At 41.6% G+C, this 15,709-nt stretch overlaps 2 protein-coding genes across 3 annotated transcripts; both read right to left on the minus strand.

The window, feature by feature from the left end:
- Positions 1-442: 442 nt before the first annotated feature.
- cldn15lb (claudin 15-like b) lies at positions 443-5,167 on the minus strand. 2 transcript variants are annotated; one of them, XM_042064774.1, is made up of 6 exons: positions 4,975-5,167; positions 4,214-4,479; positions 2,031-2,195; positions 1,527-1,608; positions 1,145-1,258; positions 443-908 (listed from the first exon to the last, which is right to left on the minus strand). In XM_042064774.1, the coding sequence occupies exons 2-6, from the start codon at positions 4,431-4,433 to the stop codon at positions 812-814; spliced, it is 678 nt and encodes a 225-aa protein (XP_041920708.1). In that variant the 5' UTR covers positions 4,434-4,479; positions 4,975-5,167; the 3' UTR covers positions 443-811. The 2 variants fall into 2 exon arrangements, with proteins under 2 accessions (XP_041920708.1, XP_041920709.1); XM_042064775.1 differs by lacking the exons at positions 4,214-4,479; positions 4,975-5,167 and adding an exon at positions 2,534-3,619.
- A 2,121-nt stretch (positions 5,168-7,288) lies between these two features.
- On the minus strand, positions 7,289-15,529 carry LOC121684691 (presenilins-associated rhomboid-like protein, mitochondrial). Its single transcript, XM_042064769.1, has 10 exons — positions 15,408-15,529; positions 14,371-14,590; positions 13,232-13,372; positions 12,931-12,979; positions 12,258-12,353; positions 11,498-11,647; positions 11,272-11,342; positions 9,075-9,176; positions 8,698-8,795; positions 7,289-8,189 (listed from the first exon to the last, which is right to left on the minus strand). Exons 1-10 carry the CDS (start codon positions 15,476-15,478, stop codon positions 8,060-8,062), a joined length of 1,128 nt encoding a protein of 375 aa, XP_041920703.1. The 5' UTR covers positions 15,479-15,529; the 3' UTR covers positions 7,289-8,059.
- Between the last annotated feature and the right edge of the window lie 180 nt (positions 15,530-15,709).

A 15,709-nucleotide genomic window follows, 5' to 3' on the forward strand; every position in this document is an offset into this window, starting at 1 on the left:
TTACCTCAATTCTTACACATGGCACCTTTAAGAAATCGAAGCCTACGTGTAAGCAGATGATAAATGACATGTTGATTGCAAACATGCTATTTGGGATTTGTTAGACTTCTGAATGGGCCTACCGGGTCCAGGGGCCCTGAAGCCCAAGCCTCTGCATTAAGTCGATAGTCTATGTTCTCCAACTCTGATATCTGACTGAAACCCCTCAGTCAAATAATATTGGTTATGTTATGTGATATGTCTTAATACCACCCTATAACATGAGTTATGTCCTTCACCCCTGATATCTGAATGGGGCCCTTCATGGGGGCTTGACACTGAGCCCAGGGGCCCAGTGGCAATCCGTCCATGATTTCATAAGAGAAGGTGTCCCCAGGTCTTTCAATCATCCAGCAGGGGGCGACAAAAGAGTAACAAAAACTTGGGACAACTGAGACAGATATGGGCTTGATGTATGTTTGAATACAAATTGTTTATTTATTCAGCAAGACACACAATTCCAAAATAAATCCATTATCTACAAAATTACAGTTGTAATGCTAAATTAATTGCTCATACCAACACACACAAATGAGGTCACTGTACACACAAAGTAACAATAAAAAGACAGAGATAGGCTACAAGTTCTATAAACCAGTAAGGTTCAAAATCCCTGTGCACAGCCCTTCTTCCTCCGGGTGCTGATGGTGTGCAGTAGAACTATTGAAAAGTCAAAAACTAGTATACATCGCACACTGGAGGGTATATTTTGCTGACTTTATTTCCTTAAACCAGTCTTGACATACAATGGCAGATGTTCTTTAAAGCATTGTCAGACATAAGCCTTGGCGCTTCCCGATTCCGACATTGGAGCCGTCCGGTAGATTGTCTTCGTTGGTCCTTGCGCAGAGTAATTATAGGTGTAACCCCTATGAGAGAACCAAATCATGAGATCATGTTCAATTATCATTAAATACTCATACAGAGGCCCTAAGGCAGAGGGGACATGGGTAAAAAAAAGTAGCAAACCAGAAACGTATATGTGTTTTTTGTCCCATATTCTAAATGCATTCATAGACTGATAAATGTTCACATAACTGACATAGAACCCAGGATGGCTAAAGGTTTTCTCTTTGTGCTAGATTAACCGGAAGGCATAACTCACCCTTGTGGCAACGCTGATGTTCCCATCTTACATGAACAGCAGAGCAGCCCTCCTCCCAGGATGGCGAGAGCAGCTGCCCCCCACCCCATGTAAAGTCCAGCCCCCAGCTCAAATCTACAGAGAGGGAAGGTAATGGAGGAATGAATGCATGAATGCATATCTACCGTCAGAGGAATGAATGCATATCTACTGTAAGTCTGAAAATGTATTTGTGTGTGGTGTATGTTTTTGTGTATGTTTTGTGTGTGTGTGTGTGTGTGTGTGTGTGTGTGTGTGTGTGTGTGTGTGTGTGTGTGTGTGAGAGAGAAAAAAATGGTATATGCATTTGTATGGTACAGTTATTTCATGACCTAGTATATCAGGTATTCTGAGAAATGCTCACTTTATGCCTCCGTAGAAAGGGTCATAAAATTCTTGCACAATGCGTCCAGCATACCAGGATACAGCAGATAAAGTGCATAAGCCTACAAAAGACAGATAGAGAGAGAGAGAGAGAGAGAGAGAGAGAACAATCATGTTTATAAATAGGGACTGCAGACAGAGATGTACATGGTTTGTGAAGGTCAGATGATAATAAAAAACACATAAACGATCAAGGTCAGAGTTTTATTTCCAGGGAGCATGACTGTTGATGAAATGCATGTTTTTCTTTTCTATAGATTACTTGGAATTACACATTATCTTCAGCACTTGTTTATGTTCATTCTCTGTTGATTATGTTTTGACCCAAAAGAACTAAAGGTCAGATCAGGATGACAAACACCTCTCCACATGTATTTAATAACCATTTTTTACCTGTTAAATACTGCTTTTGACTTAGAAATGAGAACTCACTGAGGACAAAAACTAGGCAGAAGTTTCCAGTGGAGAGTGTTATAAGACTCACCTGACAGGATAAATAAACTGCCTCCTGTTAAGGCGATCTTGCCCTTGGCCTCTCGGGACGTGTTTCCTAATTTAGTACACTTCAGTCCTAGCACCGCCACAATGATGGATGCCAGGCCGAGAAGCAAGGCGATAATCATTAAGGCGCGACATCCCTGAACATAGTCTGCAACAAAGAAGACGCAGAGTCAACACAACACACAACATGTCCACAAAGGCAGCAATGCCTATGTCTTCTTGATGCGAGCCATTCATTTAAACATGACCACATGAATGCATAAACACACACACACACACGTTTTGGGGAGATGATAAGTAAATAAAGAGTAAATAAAGTAAGAAAAGACCATATAAATTCAGTGCAGTAGATGGAGCAATACAATTAATATACTACATTACAAGAATGTACATGAGTGAAGCTGAATTCGAAAATGTCTCAGAGCCTTTCTGAGTCATGAGCGTTAACCTGGTCCTCCACTTGGTCAGATCAGGTGCAACATTTACCTGGCAGGGCCAGCAACGACTCAAAGTCTCTGCAGTTGCTGATGCCGGTGCTGTCCTCGGCACAGGAATGCCAGAGGTTCTGATACTGGCGCGAGGAGATAATCACACTGCCCGAGAAGGAGGAGACCTTCCAGAAGTCATTCGTAATGCATGCTCCCGTGAGTAACCAGCTCGCGACGCCGAGGAAGAAGCCTACAATCTCCACACCAGTGGACATGGCTGACCTCCAAAGCAACCAACGCAAAATATTGGATAAAAAAAAGTCCTCCTGTTGGAGTCCTCTAAAATTTGACGGTGAAGAAAAAACAGGTCTGGTCCTGAATCTTGAGGACTTGGTCCTGAATCTTGAGGACAAACAGATCCCACGGTGGCGAGATTATCTGATTGGGTTTTGTCACTTACTGTTCACTACTACCTCACCAAGCATTTCTCTATTACAACGGGAACTGCACTCTTTTTATGCTAGGGCCATAAACCAATTAAACTCAGAGCCCTTCCTTGTGCGCTCATGACGACAATATTGATACTAGGAGTGTCTTTGTAGGCTATCCAACCAAATGTGCAGAGAGGAGCTGGTGTCTTTGTTTCATCGAAAGCAGAAACGTACTGTTCCTGTGTTTATGTTTCATGTGTAATAAACTGATCCTTACAGATTAATGTTCTGTATTTGCTTGTCCCCTGCTCTATTTACATTAGGCTAAGGGTGTGAGTTTTTGAACATTCTTACAAAATATTCTTTTCCGCAACAATTCAAGGTTCTAAAATTCCATGTTGAATTCAATGAACCCAGATATTCTTTAGAATGTTAATTTTCCAATATTCCTGTCACACCTGTGTGATGGTACTAATGGTTAACATTATTGTAAAGTGTACTATGGAAGTGAGAAGCCTGTGCAATGCTGTTTATGTCTAAGGCACCTTTGCAGTCAAGTCAGGTTTGTTGTGTGCACCTGAGCATGTTGCCTTTTGCATTTTGCCTTGTGTCAGTTACAAATCGAAATAATATACGTGATAAAGTGTGTCAGATAGTTGCTCTGTCACACACTGATTGTCATCTAGTGGCCGTGGCCCACTGGTTAGCACTCTGGACTTGTAACTGGAGGGTTGCCGGTTCGAGCCCCGACCAGTGGGCCGCGGCTGAAGTGCCCTTGAGCAAGGCACCTAACCCCTCACTGCTCCCCAAGCGCTGCCGTTGTAGCAGGCAGCTCACTGCGCCGGGATTAGTGTGTGCTTCACCTCACTGTGTGTACACTGTGTGCTGTGTGTGTTTCACTAATTCACCGATTGGGTTAAATGCAGAGACCAAATTTCCCTCATGGGATCAAAAAAGTATATATACTTATACTTACTTATACTGATCTTTGTGGCCAACTAAAGTACCATAATGGAGGAGAGCAGCAGTGAAATTTCTCAGGTTCTGGCCTACATGTGTAACTTCCATCACAGTCTCTGTTATGACATTCAGCATCATGCAACCTAACTGATATAATCCGGCATTGTGATATAATCTGGCATTGCTATGTTCAGTTATGCGCATCACGCGCATCACTGAAGCAGTTGCATGGCAGTTGTTTTGATGTACACATAAAGCTTATGCATACATGGATGTGGGGAAATGTGAGGTCATGTGTGGATTACACACACACACACACACACACACACACACACACACACACACACCTGGCAGGCCCAGCACAGTCTTATGTTTACTGCACTGCACGGATCCCATAGAGTTCGATGTACATGACATCCACAGCCCTTCATAGACCCAGCTGCTGGTCATGACTGCTTCAACATGGCTGCTCACGCGCCAGGAATGGGAGCTGGTGCAGCTGGACTCCATGCACCAGCCCAGCACGCCCAGCATCAGGCCCAGCACCTGCAGCACCAGCACGGCCATGGGGAGTGGCAGGGGTCGGCAGGGGTCGACCTGGTCCTCGATGCACCTGTGGAGGTGGGAGGCAGGGGTTCAGGTATCTCAAGGTCAGGTTTATCAGTGTTGTTGTTGTTATCAGTATGATATTACAGAGGCGTTAGGGCCAGTGTGTGTGTGTGCGTGCGTGTGGATTGTCTGTCTGATTTGTCAACAAACTAATAAATGCTAAACAAATTCAAATAAATACTCAAAATACTCAATAAATAAATTATAAAGGACAAGAGACACCTCAGGGCAGATATGCTAAATAACAACAACCTTAAGTATGCGGCATTTGAATGTATAAATGCTGAGGACAGCACTCCCATATATGCTTAATTCTGATGTTTTGGGAGGTCCTTTGTTAGTAATTGATTTTCAATGTTATAACTACACTGAAATAAATTGTTTTACAGAAATACATTAGCATTTTTTGTGACCTTTGAAATAATAACAGACATTCAGCAGTGGAAGCCTTAATTGCTAGGCTTAATCCACACAGCAATACACTCATATCACCACTTACTTCAACTGTGACGAGATCACTGTACTCCTTATTAAACCGTTTTCTCACGTTTGTGGTTTCCAGTGTCCTATTCTCTTCAGTTCTTTAGGTCTTCTATTAGTCGTATGATAATGAATATGTTCTTAAGAGGCGGCAAGAAGAAGAACAGCTCCAGTGCGAGGAGAAGCTTCTGGAATCAGGGCCCTCTGGCCCCTGAGTCAATATTGGGTTTGGGGGTCGATGGCCCCTCTGGGATGACCAGATCTCTCAAAAGTCCAACACACTTTCAGGCTGCCCACAGCGCACAACACACACTCGAGTGCAAACATGACATCAGACACACAGGACTTGGTTTTCAGAAATCATGTTTAAAACTACATATTTATCCAGTAGGTGAGGAGGCAAGATCGGATACTTGTAGTTTATTATTATCAAGGCATGAAGTTGTGCCCATTCACACTTTCACAAGATATATTACAGAATCTGTAGTGGACAAAAATAAAGTTTTCACAGTTTAACAGTTTTGTTTTCACAAAAGGCTTGTTTCTCTCAAATTCTGTTCACACAGTTGTTAAAGTCTGTATGCCCGTTACTTTTTCCAAGTTAATCCATTTACCTAACAGCTGTGAATATCAAAATACCTCTTAGACCTTTTACTTCAATTCATGAAAATTGGGAGTGAGAACTAAATTGTTTGCATTTATATTTTGTACTGTGTTATTATATTTTTATTGATAATAAATGTATATTGTATAATGTATCAATCTAAATTCTCAACAGTGCTTTCTCATGGCGGATACTGAAGTTGACAGGTGATGGACATGAAACGTCCATTGAAACTATGATTACACACGAGTAAACAGGGAAGGAACAGAGTATTGTCTGCTTGCCTGTTGGTGGACTTTAGCCATTTTACAACATTTTTAACACAATATCCTGTCACGAGTAACCAAGAGAAACCTTACATCATAATCATTGTGTGTTGACCAACATTTCAAATTTCAAATAAAAACTACTTTATGATCTAGGCCAGAAAACCTCCTGTATCACTCTTGTAATAAAACAGAGAACTGTTGTGATACTGCCAGGAACTTGCTTGATAACTAAGCTGATCAATGATTTACTTTAAAAGGGATCAAAGTCTAAAAGTCATGGGTGGAAGCAATGGCTTTAAGGTCTCCATTTTCCATAGGCCTATTTGTAAGGAAGACCAGCTAATCTACGACCCTGTTTCCCAAAACGTTAGGATGCTGTGTGAAATGTAAATAAAAAAAGAATGCTATTGTTCTGTACGCTCTAATGCATAGTCACATAAACCGTATATGTAATGGAAAACAGTGTAAAGACAATATATCAATTATTTAAAGAGAGTATTGTTTATTGATATCTTCATTTTGAATTTGATGCCAGCAACAGCAAGGGTTGGGACAAAAAAGTTGGAACAGGGGCTTGTTTACCACGGCTGCCTTACTTCTTCTTTTAACAACAGTCTGTAAATGTTTGGGAATTGCGGAGACCAGTTGCTGGAGTTTTGACAATTAAATGGCCTGCTCTTGCCCAATATAGCATTTCATAGGATAGGACAGTTTATCAGCCTGGGGTGTTCGTAATCCTGTTTTATGTTCCTTGATGCCCCCAGCATGACAAGTCAGCCCATTTTAGCACCTGGACTCTTCTACTATGGAGCCTTCCTACACATGGCACAGGCTCGAATGGGCAGACCAGGTTGGTCAGGATGGCTGCCCAATGGCCGGCATGGCAGAAGGCTCTAGCAGATCTAACAGACAGATTCTGCCAGACCAGAAGGACCAACATTTGTTAAGCTGGACCAATGATTTTGCCAAGTTAAAGTCTACGCCCGTTACAATACATTTCCCAATGCAGACTACCCAGACTCTCTTCAGGAAGTGAAACAAAGTAGTGATTCCAGGCTTGATGAAATCCCCAAATTCTTTGCAATTCCCCACTGAGTAGCATCATTCTTATATCGTTGCATTATTTCCCCTCACAGATTTTAACAGTGATGAATACTGCAACATCTTTACATCTGAGAGACTCTGACTCTTCTGAACAAGCATATAATTTTAATGAAATAGACAAATTGGTCAGTTTCAAGATTTGATATATTGACTATGTTCTTTGTGCAACTGAATATGGGTTTATGAGGTTTCATTTTATACACCTTCCCAATGGGGTTGTACAAAAACAAAACTGTCAAATTGACACCACACCTAAACATGCATTTGAAATAAAATGTAAAAATCAAATAGCTCTTTCATATTGATTATGTACATGTGTTGGTAATGCTATAAGAAAATTCTGACAACCCAAAGCATTAAACTGTGTGCTTTAAATATTTATTTAGTTCAAAAAAAATAATAATTGTGTAGACACAAACTACAAAACCTCTGCATTCCTGTACATGTATACGTTTAGTCCATTTGTTTTTCCATCACAGGAGGTCGATACGAGGGCACGGTCATTCTTTTAAATGTCAAACTAACACTGAGGAACCACAGTCATGATCTCAAAAGAGGACGGGCAGAGAGAGAGACTGCCACTTCCAGTTACTCTTCACTCCACCCTTCAGTGCACAGTGAGAGGGACAGTTGGGCTTTCACTTAAACTTTTGGCCTCCGATTCAGCGTAAGGAGCAAATGTGCAGCTGAGATGACAATTTCACCCAGCAGCCCTCACCCTACCCGTTCCTCTCTCACACAACTGGAGGACTCAGGCTGAGCCATGTGACAACATGTGCGTGCCACCTATTACTGCGTCTGAGAATGTGTCGGATGGCTCGGGTATGTCAATATGGGGCTTTGTTTTCGGGGCTTTTTTATAAAGAGAAAAGAAATGCATCTACTGCATTTGTGGGGGCAACATGAAACATGTAAGCAGGGGGTGGTAGCCCTCCGCACAGGCATGTTTGTGAGTGTGGGACATTTTTTTACACGTGTGGGTAGAGTTAAAAACAAAAACAAACAAACAAAACAAACAAACAAAACAAAGAGGTGGTCTCAGAGTTGCGTTTTTCTTCCTGCCCTCAACTCTCTGCACTGTGTATGTCCGTATGGAAGTCTGGGAAGCCCAGGAGCATTGCAGGTCTCTACATTGACCCGTTTCCTCCTCCTCCTCCTCCTCCTCCTCCTGGACCCCCTGTCCGGAAGTCATGCCAGATCTTTACCAGAGGCTCTCGGTTCTTCCAAATCAGCTCATGGCCATACCACACATACCAGCTGCAGGAAGACATTTTGACAGGTCACAGAAATGTAAATAACTGTAAGCATAAACAATGTTACAGCTAGAAAGGAGAATACGGAAGAGTTCTGCTGAACCCTCACTTAATTGTACTTTTGTGAGGCAAATGACACACATCTTACATTAAGGACATTATTCCCCCACACCTGCCAACATCCCGTTTATCTCGGGTTCCTCCCGTATTTCAAGGTCATCTCCCGGTGCCCTCCCGTTTTGTTATTTTCCCCGGAAAACTCCCGTAATTTGCATGACTATCAAACTTAATTTCAAAATCACTGATCCATAATTTTTTTCTGTTAGTCTGACATTTCCCAGGTTGCCAGATTGTGTATGAAATACACCCTACACATACACCATCACTTTCAATTTAAACAATCACTTTCAATTTAACCCCCCCACCCACCCCCAGCCTATCAAATAACATGACTATTCACAGTTGAGAAGATATATCCAACACTACAAATTGCTAGGTTTTCGCATACTCACATCCCAAAAAGAGCTCCGCCCAAATGTGCCGCGTGGTCAAATAACTTCCATCCCAGCACTAAGCCAGCTGTATCCATGGCAACGATCGCTTTCAATGCCTAAAAAAAAGGTTGGCAAAATTTGGACATTAAGGTATGAAAGCATGTCCAGTTGCATGAGTAACACTGTATCCACAGTCATCTACTTAAAACAGCATTTTTTAAACAGCATTGCTAAACAACATTTGCTGCCCCCCACTATTCAAAATTCAATTCACCGTAGTACCTCCGTCATTTCTGACTGACTAGTGGACATTTACAGTACAGCACATATAGTATCCATGGGTGCACTTTAATTCCGTCCACACAGCAACACAATGCCCCCACTAGGCTACTCACATTGCCTGCAGTGAACGTGTACATGGGCAGGAAGATGATGGCCAGTTTGGCCTCCGGCATCTTGGTGCAGACGGCTGCGAGGACTGTCATGATCGCTCCAGACTGTTGAGGGGAAAGAGAGCATGTGATCAATATAAAAAAAATTAAGCATTCTTTCAACAATCTGTAAGGGTACAAATAAATTCAGCTACAACTACAGTGTCTATAAAAAGTATTCACCCGTCTTGGATATTTCCCCTTTTGCTGCCTTTATATAAATTTGAGTATTGATCAAATTAATTAGGCCTTTTTACAATAATTTACAAAAAGCTAATTTTTCTCTCTTTTTCTTGCAAAACTGCTCAAGCGCTGTCAAGTCCAGCCACAGATGTTCTTTATAGGATTGAGGTCTGGGCTTTGACTCGGCCACTCCAGAACGTTTACCTTGTTGTCTTTAAACCATTTCTGTGTATTTTTCGCTGTATGCTTTGTAAAGTAAATCTTCTTACAGACTGAATCAGATTGTCCACCAGGATTTCCATATATTTGGCTGAATTCATTTCACCATTACTTTTACAAGCCTTCCAGGGCCTGCTGTCGAGAACCATCCCCACAGCACGATGCTGCCACCTTCATGCTTCAAATTAGAGATGGTGCATTTGTGGTGATGTGCAGTGTTTGGTGTCCACCAAACATAGCATGTAGTCTGATAGCCAAAAAACTAAAATTTGGTCTAATCAGACCAAAGAACCTTCTCCCACTTGACCTTGGAGTCTCTCACGTGTCTTTGGGTGATCTCTAGTCGAGATTTAATATGAGCATTGCCACTCGCTCATAGAGCTTTGACTGATGAAGAATTTGAGAAATGGTTGTTGTATGCAGTTTCTACCATCTCAGCTGCTGAAGCTTTCAACTCCTTCAGAGTTGTCACAGGTGCTTTGGTGGCCTCCCCCAGCAGTATTCCTCTTAAGTTCTTCAGTTTGTGGTGACGGCCCACTCTAAGATTTGCAAGATTTCCCATATTCCTTACATTCCTTGATGATTTTACTGAACCTCAGGGGATGTTCAGTGACTTGAATATTTTTTTGTATCCATCCCCTCACTTATGCTTTTCAATAACCATTTCTCTGAGTTGTTTGGAGTGTTCTTTTGTCTTCATGGTGGAATTGTAACCAGAAGTACTGACTGACCAGTGACTGGACTTTCCAGACACAGGGGTCTTTATATAACTATACTATACACATTCACTGTACTCAGGCGATCTCCATTTCAGTAATTGTGAGACTACTAACCACCAATTGGCTCCACCACTGTTGATTTAGGTCAGTCACATTGAGGGGGCGTGAATATTTATGCAATCGTTTATTTTGCATTATATATTTTTTTATTAATTAACATTACCTGGTAAAAATCTGTGTTTACTTTGACACAGAAGAGGGGATTTTTGTAAATGATTGTAAAAAAGGCCAAATGAAATAGAGCAAGATTCCATTTATAAAAGCAGTAAAAGGAGAAATACTTTTTATAGGTCCTGTATATTGTATATAAAATAGAAATAGAATTTGGGGGGTTTATGGGGGTCAAATAGCAAAGGACCCCATCAAGAGGCTAGAGAACCATAATGGGAATATACAAAAAAAATGTTGTACCACAGTTAACTTCTATTGACTATTTGAGTATATACAGGGATCCCACTCTACGTCAAAAGTAAAATTCCATGACTTTTCCCTCACCAAAAAAAACTGTAATTTCTATGACCTACTATATAATGAATGGTACAATTTACCGACCAAAGATTTCAGAGCAGCCGTGTAGCGTTCATGCATACTTTACTTTTTTAGAGCGGGAGATGAATAAATGGGCATTAAATAACCGAAGTTGGGCTAACCACATCTACTCAAGCAAGCAGTAAAGCTAATAAGATATACACCAATTCTGCATGGACATATATTTGTATTAATGTATTTTGGCAAGTAAATGTTAAACTGCTACAACAAAATTCCCTGATATTCCATGACTTTGACCCAAAAAGTATACAATTCCCTGACTTTCCATGTCTAGAATAATAGACTTTCAAAAATTCCATGATATTCCAGAAATTCCATGACCCGTGGGAACCCTAATATAGTAAACCATCACGAGTATTTTAAATGTCACTGAATAGATTGCAGATCTGTTTAACCATTGCTATACATTCTGTGACAAGACAAACGCTTACCGCTCCAAGAGAAGGGCCCAGGCGACCAGTGGCTGTCTTAGCTAAATAGCTACCAAATGTGGAGATGGCCCCTGGTGAGAAATACAAAGGTTTACAAATGTTTAGACAACAATGCAATGTTCTGATACACACACACTTCCTCTTTTTGGAAATACATATTGAATTTATTTAATACACATTGTGTATGGGCATGTAAGCATGCACGCGCGCACGCACACACACGCACCTGCAGACAGGTAGACAGCCATGAACTGTTCCTTGCCCAGCATGGAGACGATGCTGGAGGAGAAGCTCCAGAGGACGTACATGTTGGCGGCCATGTGGAACAGAGAATAGTGACTGAAGGTGGACAGCACCATGGGAAGGCACACAGCCTCTGAGTGAGGTGGGGGAGATAGAAAAAGACACACACACACACACACACAGTTCAATTTCATGCATACAATAGTTCATTTAAAGGCATACTGACAGGTACAGGGCTTTATTAGCCTCAATCACATTTATTCAGACATAGATGCTAGGTCTGAAATATTAAGGCTGCAAAAGCTGTGGTTGTTACTAAATATGTTAAATCATAAAACTTCCAAATCTTTTTGATGACTTTCCAGACTCAACAAACTTCTCTTGCTTTGCTGTAAAATACATGACCTAATTGAAAACAGAGCAGTCATTTTGTGAACACATATCTATACAAAGTCAAAACTTTGTGTTAGCTTTATCTCTCCAAAACCAGGTCAATGTGAAGAAATGAGTCTTTGAGACATCATATATAACCGTTCACACAGTGAATCCACCCTCCCTGAAGAAAGTCCTCATTAAGTTTGTCTTACATAAAATAAAATGGACACCCTGTGGTCCTCCGTTCCTAAACTGTAGAGAGGGCCAAAGACGTTGGAGGTTTTTTTTTCCTCTTTTGAGAAATGTCCCGAGACAGGGCCCATTGCTTCACATAATCACTGTGAGAGGAGGCGAGGGATGGCACTCACTGGAGGCGGGGTTGGACGTGAAGTAGGTCATCATGGAGCGCTGAAGGGCCGGGACTCTCCAGCAGCAGAACACAAGTGCATTCACTGCTATTATACCTGAGCAAGAGGAACCGCAGAAAGTATGTCAAACTCACAGCCCTTACCCAGGTGTTATCATTCCGTCAGACAGAATCAGACAGGAAAATGGTTGCCGCTCAATCTCAGGTTTTGCTCAAAGTTTGTTAACATAATGTTTAGGTCGCAAAATTAAGACTGTAAAACCATTTTGTTAAATTCCATTGTTCATACATGTTTCCCTTGATTTTTTTCATATATTTCAATATTCTTAGCCTGCCCAAACACAAACACATTCACATTAAAACAGAACCATTACATGTTTGTACCCAGATAATGTTTTCAGGCTGTAAAACTAAAGTAATATCAAGGGCTGAAAAAACATAAAGACATAGGATGTGACCAGAAATTTTACATTTTACAGGCCTTGGTTTTGGGACTCATTTATGATACTGACAAGGTTGGAACAAAATCTGAGACTGTGCATTAACAAAGCCATGCAATAATGGAGATATACATTGAATATTTGACAACTGTTTATATAGTTGTGACTACCGTGTGTAGTTTTTACAAAAAGCTGATGTTGACATGAGCGCATGGAAGAATAAAGTAGGCGTACCTGTGACAGTGCGTTGTCCTTCACTCAAGCCGTTCCACCATTGATTTATCTAGACAGAGAAACACCAGTGAGGCCTTGATACTTCTGCTTTCCAGCATACTCTCGCCATGGCCAGATGTACACTTTATGATCCGTCATTACCACAGTATCAAGCATATCTTTAATGTTTTTTCAAATACGACTGAAAGGTTTACGCACAAAAACACAGAACGCAAAATGAAATGCCTAATTAAATCATGACAGACAATAAAGTTCAACACCAAAACCTTGATGAACTCTGACCCTTGGACTTCGTATGTACCTGTTTACGGATGTCGCCCTGCTTCTGCGGCCGGATCTTCTCCAGCCAATCAGTGCGCACTTCGTCAAAGTAGCTCTGCACGCGAGACTTGAGGGACTCATACTGCCAAATGGCTGCAGAGCCGAAAGAGCAGCCTGTAAACTGATATGGAGTTAGTCCCAACTCTGTCCTCCAAACACCTTGTAAATAAGCATGTGTGCAAAATATCACTGGATATGAATAACAACACTGTTGATGCAACAATGATCAGCTCTGTACCATTAGTAGATGATTACATTAAAACATGCTTGTTCATGCTGGCCACATCTGTATCTGTGCAACACCACACAAACCTGCCCTGTTGTATTTCAACATGACCTTGCTTACAATGATCTCTGACTTAACGTGATTTCTACTTAACATGTTAGTTCAAAATCAAATACTCTCCTGTGAATGCTGTCCCTGTCTGTATCTGTGTAATATGAGACAGACAGTGCTCAAGCAAAGCCATAGTGCAAGCATAACCATCCCACACAACAACAATCTTTGCAAGGTTGCATTACATAACAACAAGCCACTTTGTAATCTTCACAGTACAGATCAATAAACAGTGTTCACATCATTTGTATACCAACACATCTCTTGGTGATCATCTGTTTAGACTCTCAATACTCCCCCACAATAACTCTCACACACACACACAATAAATAAGTAAGGGATAACGGCCGTCGAGGTGTCCTGTTATACGGAATTAATGGACGAGGGCGAGGGGCAAAGAACTCCCCGACTTGCCTCCGCCCGAGTCCATTAATTCCGTATAACAGGACACCTCGAAGGCCTCTTTCTTTGGCCCTATAACAGCGATAACATGGACAGTTAGCTTGTTTACAGTTGATTCCATTGTTGCAAAGCCTTCTTCCAGCCACAACCGTCGTCCTACTATGGTTGTTATAGTTACCATTCATAAGCATTGATATGGAACGGTGATTAAACTTTTTTTTACCAGATCTACTTCATAGGTGTCCCGTTATTCAGAATTAATAGCCACCCCACAAGCCAATCAGAAAAGAGTATTTCTTCTCTCCAGGTCATAATATATAATAACATTCTAAGCCCTGAGGTGCTCCCTAGCATGAATGTTGAGTGCCAAGACAACCTACCCCTATGGTGAACACCAATGGCTTGACGAGGCGACCAAAGGCCCGAGGGGGCATTTGTGGGGTAGGGGGCGTGGGAGAGGGTACACTCTTCCTTTGGGTCAGTTCTCTCTCAGCCAACTCTACGTGTGGCTGGCCTGCCTCCTCCACAGAGCCCTTCTTCGGTTCCACCTTCTTTGCTGTTTTCCGGAAGCCACATCGCTGCTGTGTGTAGAGGGTGAATCTGCACACACAACACAATACAGGTTAAGTGTGTGTGTGTGTGTGTGTGTAGTAAGTTTCTCAATCTTTCTCCATCCGTGAGCTGGATGTGTTCCCTCATTCGCTCTTTCCTTCCTCTCTCCCTGCAGGTCTATTACACCTGATTATTGATCAATGAAGTGCATCCACTGACAGCTCGGTGGGTGAATCAACAAAACTTGTTAAACGCCTCTAACGTTGGAGTCTACTGCAGTAAGTGGGGCTTCTAAGACAGCTGTTTCTCTTTGAAGTCAGATGTGTTTAGAGTCTTACTACCTTGGTTCAAAACATTTCTAATGCATTCAGCACAACACAAATGAAACACGAGAGGTTTGCAATACCTCAACAGCTCATATACTGTATACAGTATCTTAATGACAACAGAATGCATTATTCGCTTATCGTGACCAATACCTAACCATGCCACATAAGTGCAGACTTCTTCACTGCAAGAAAGTAAACGGATATGTCCTGGCTAACTAGCCGGTTACCTCAAAAGACCAGCTACTTGCTAACTAGCTAGCTTTCGTAACTGTGATTGACAACACTGTCTCATGACGTTAACCGTATAGATCACCGTGTTTAATCTCTAGGCTTACAAAGTCATAACATATATTCGATTCGAAAGCGTAACTTTACAGTTCACTTAAGTTAGGTGACAAATGTACTGCTGTCATAAGCCGAGGGACAGGATGACACAATGTAGCTACCCATGTTATTATTAACTAACGTTAGCTATCTAATAGACCACAACTCAAGGTCTGCACCAACCTTGTTGTACGCAAGTGAAAACATTTTACCTGTTACTCCGTGTGGCAGTGTTAATTATGTCCTCTCTAGCCCATTTTAATACACATCCCCTCCACGCCATGTTCTACGTGACCCCAGCAACTCCGCCTGGCTTGCCATTCTCTACCGGGTCCCATGATGTCATGTTAGTCGTTAATGCAAAGAGAAAAATTGACGATGCCCTCTAGCGGCAGTAATATTCTGCGTTTTTATCTTTTCCTTCAATTTGCAGGATCATCAGATAGGATGTGTGTCGTTACTTTATATGGTCAGTTAATCAATGTGCATAATTGTTTATAAACACATTATTATG

This window comes from Alosa sapidissima, chromosome 15 (genome assembly GCF_018492685.1).
Source record: "Alosa sapidissima isolate fAloSap1 chromosome 15, fAloSap1.pri, whole genome shotgun sequence".
NCBI classification, from domain to species: Eukaryota; Metazoa; Chordata; class Actinopteri; order Clupeiformes; family Clupeidae; genus Alosa; species Alosa sapidissima.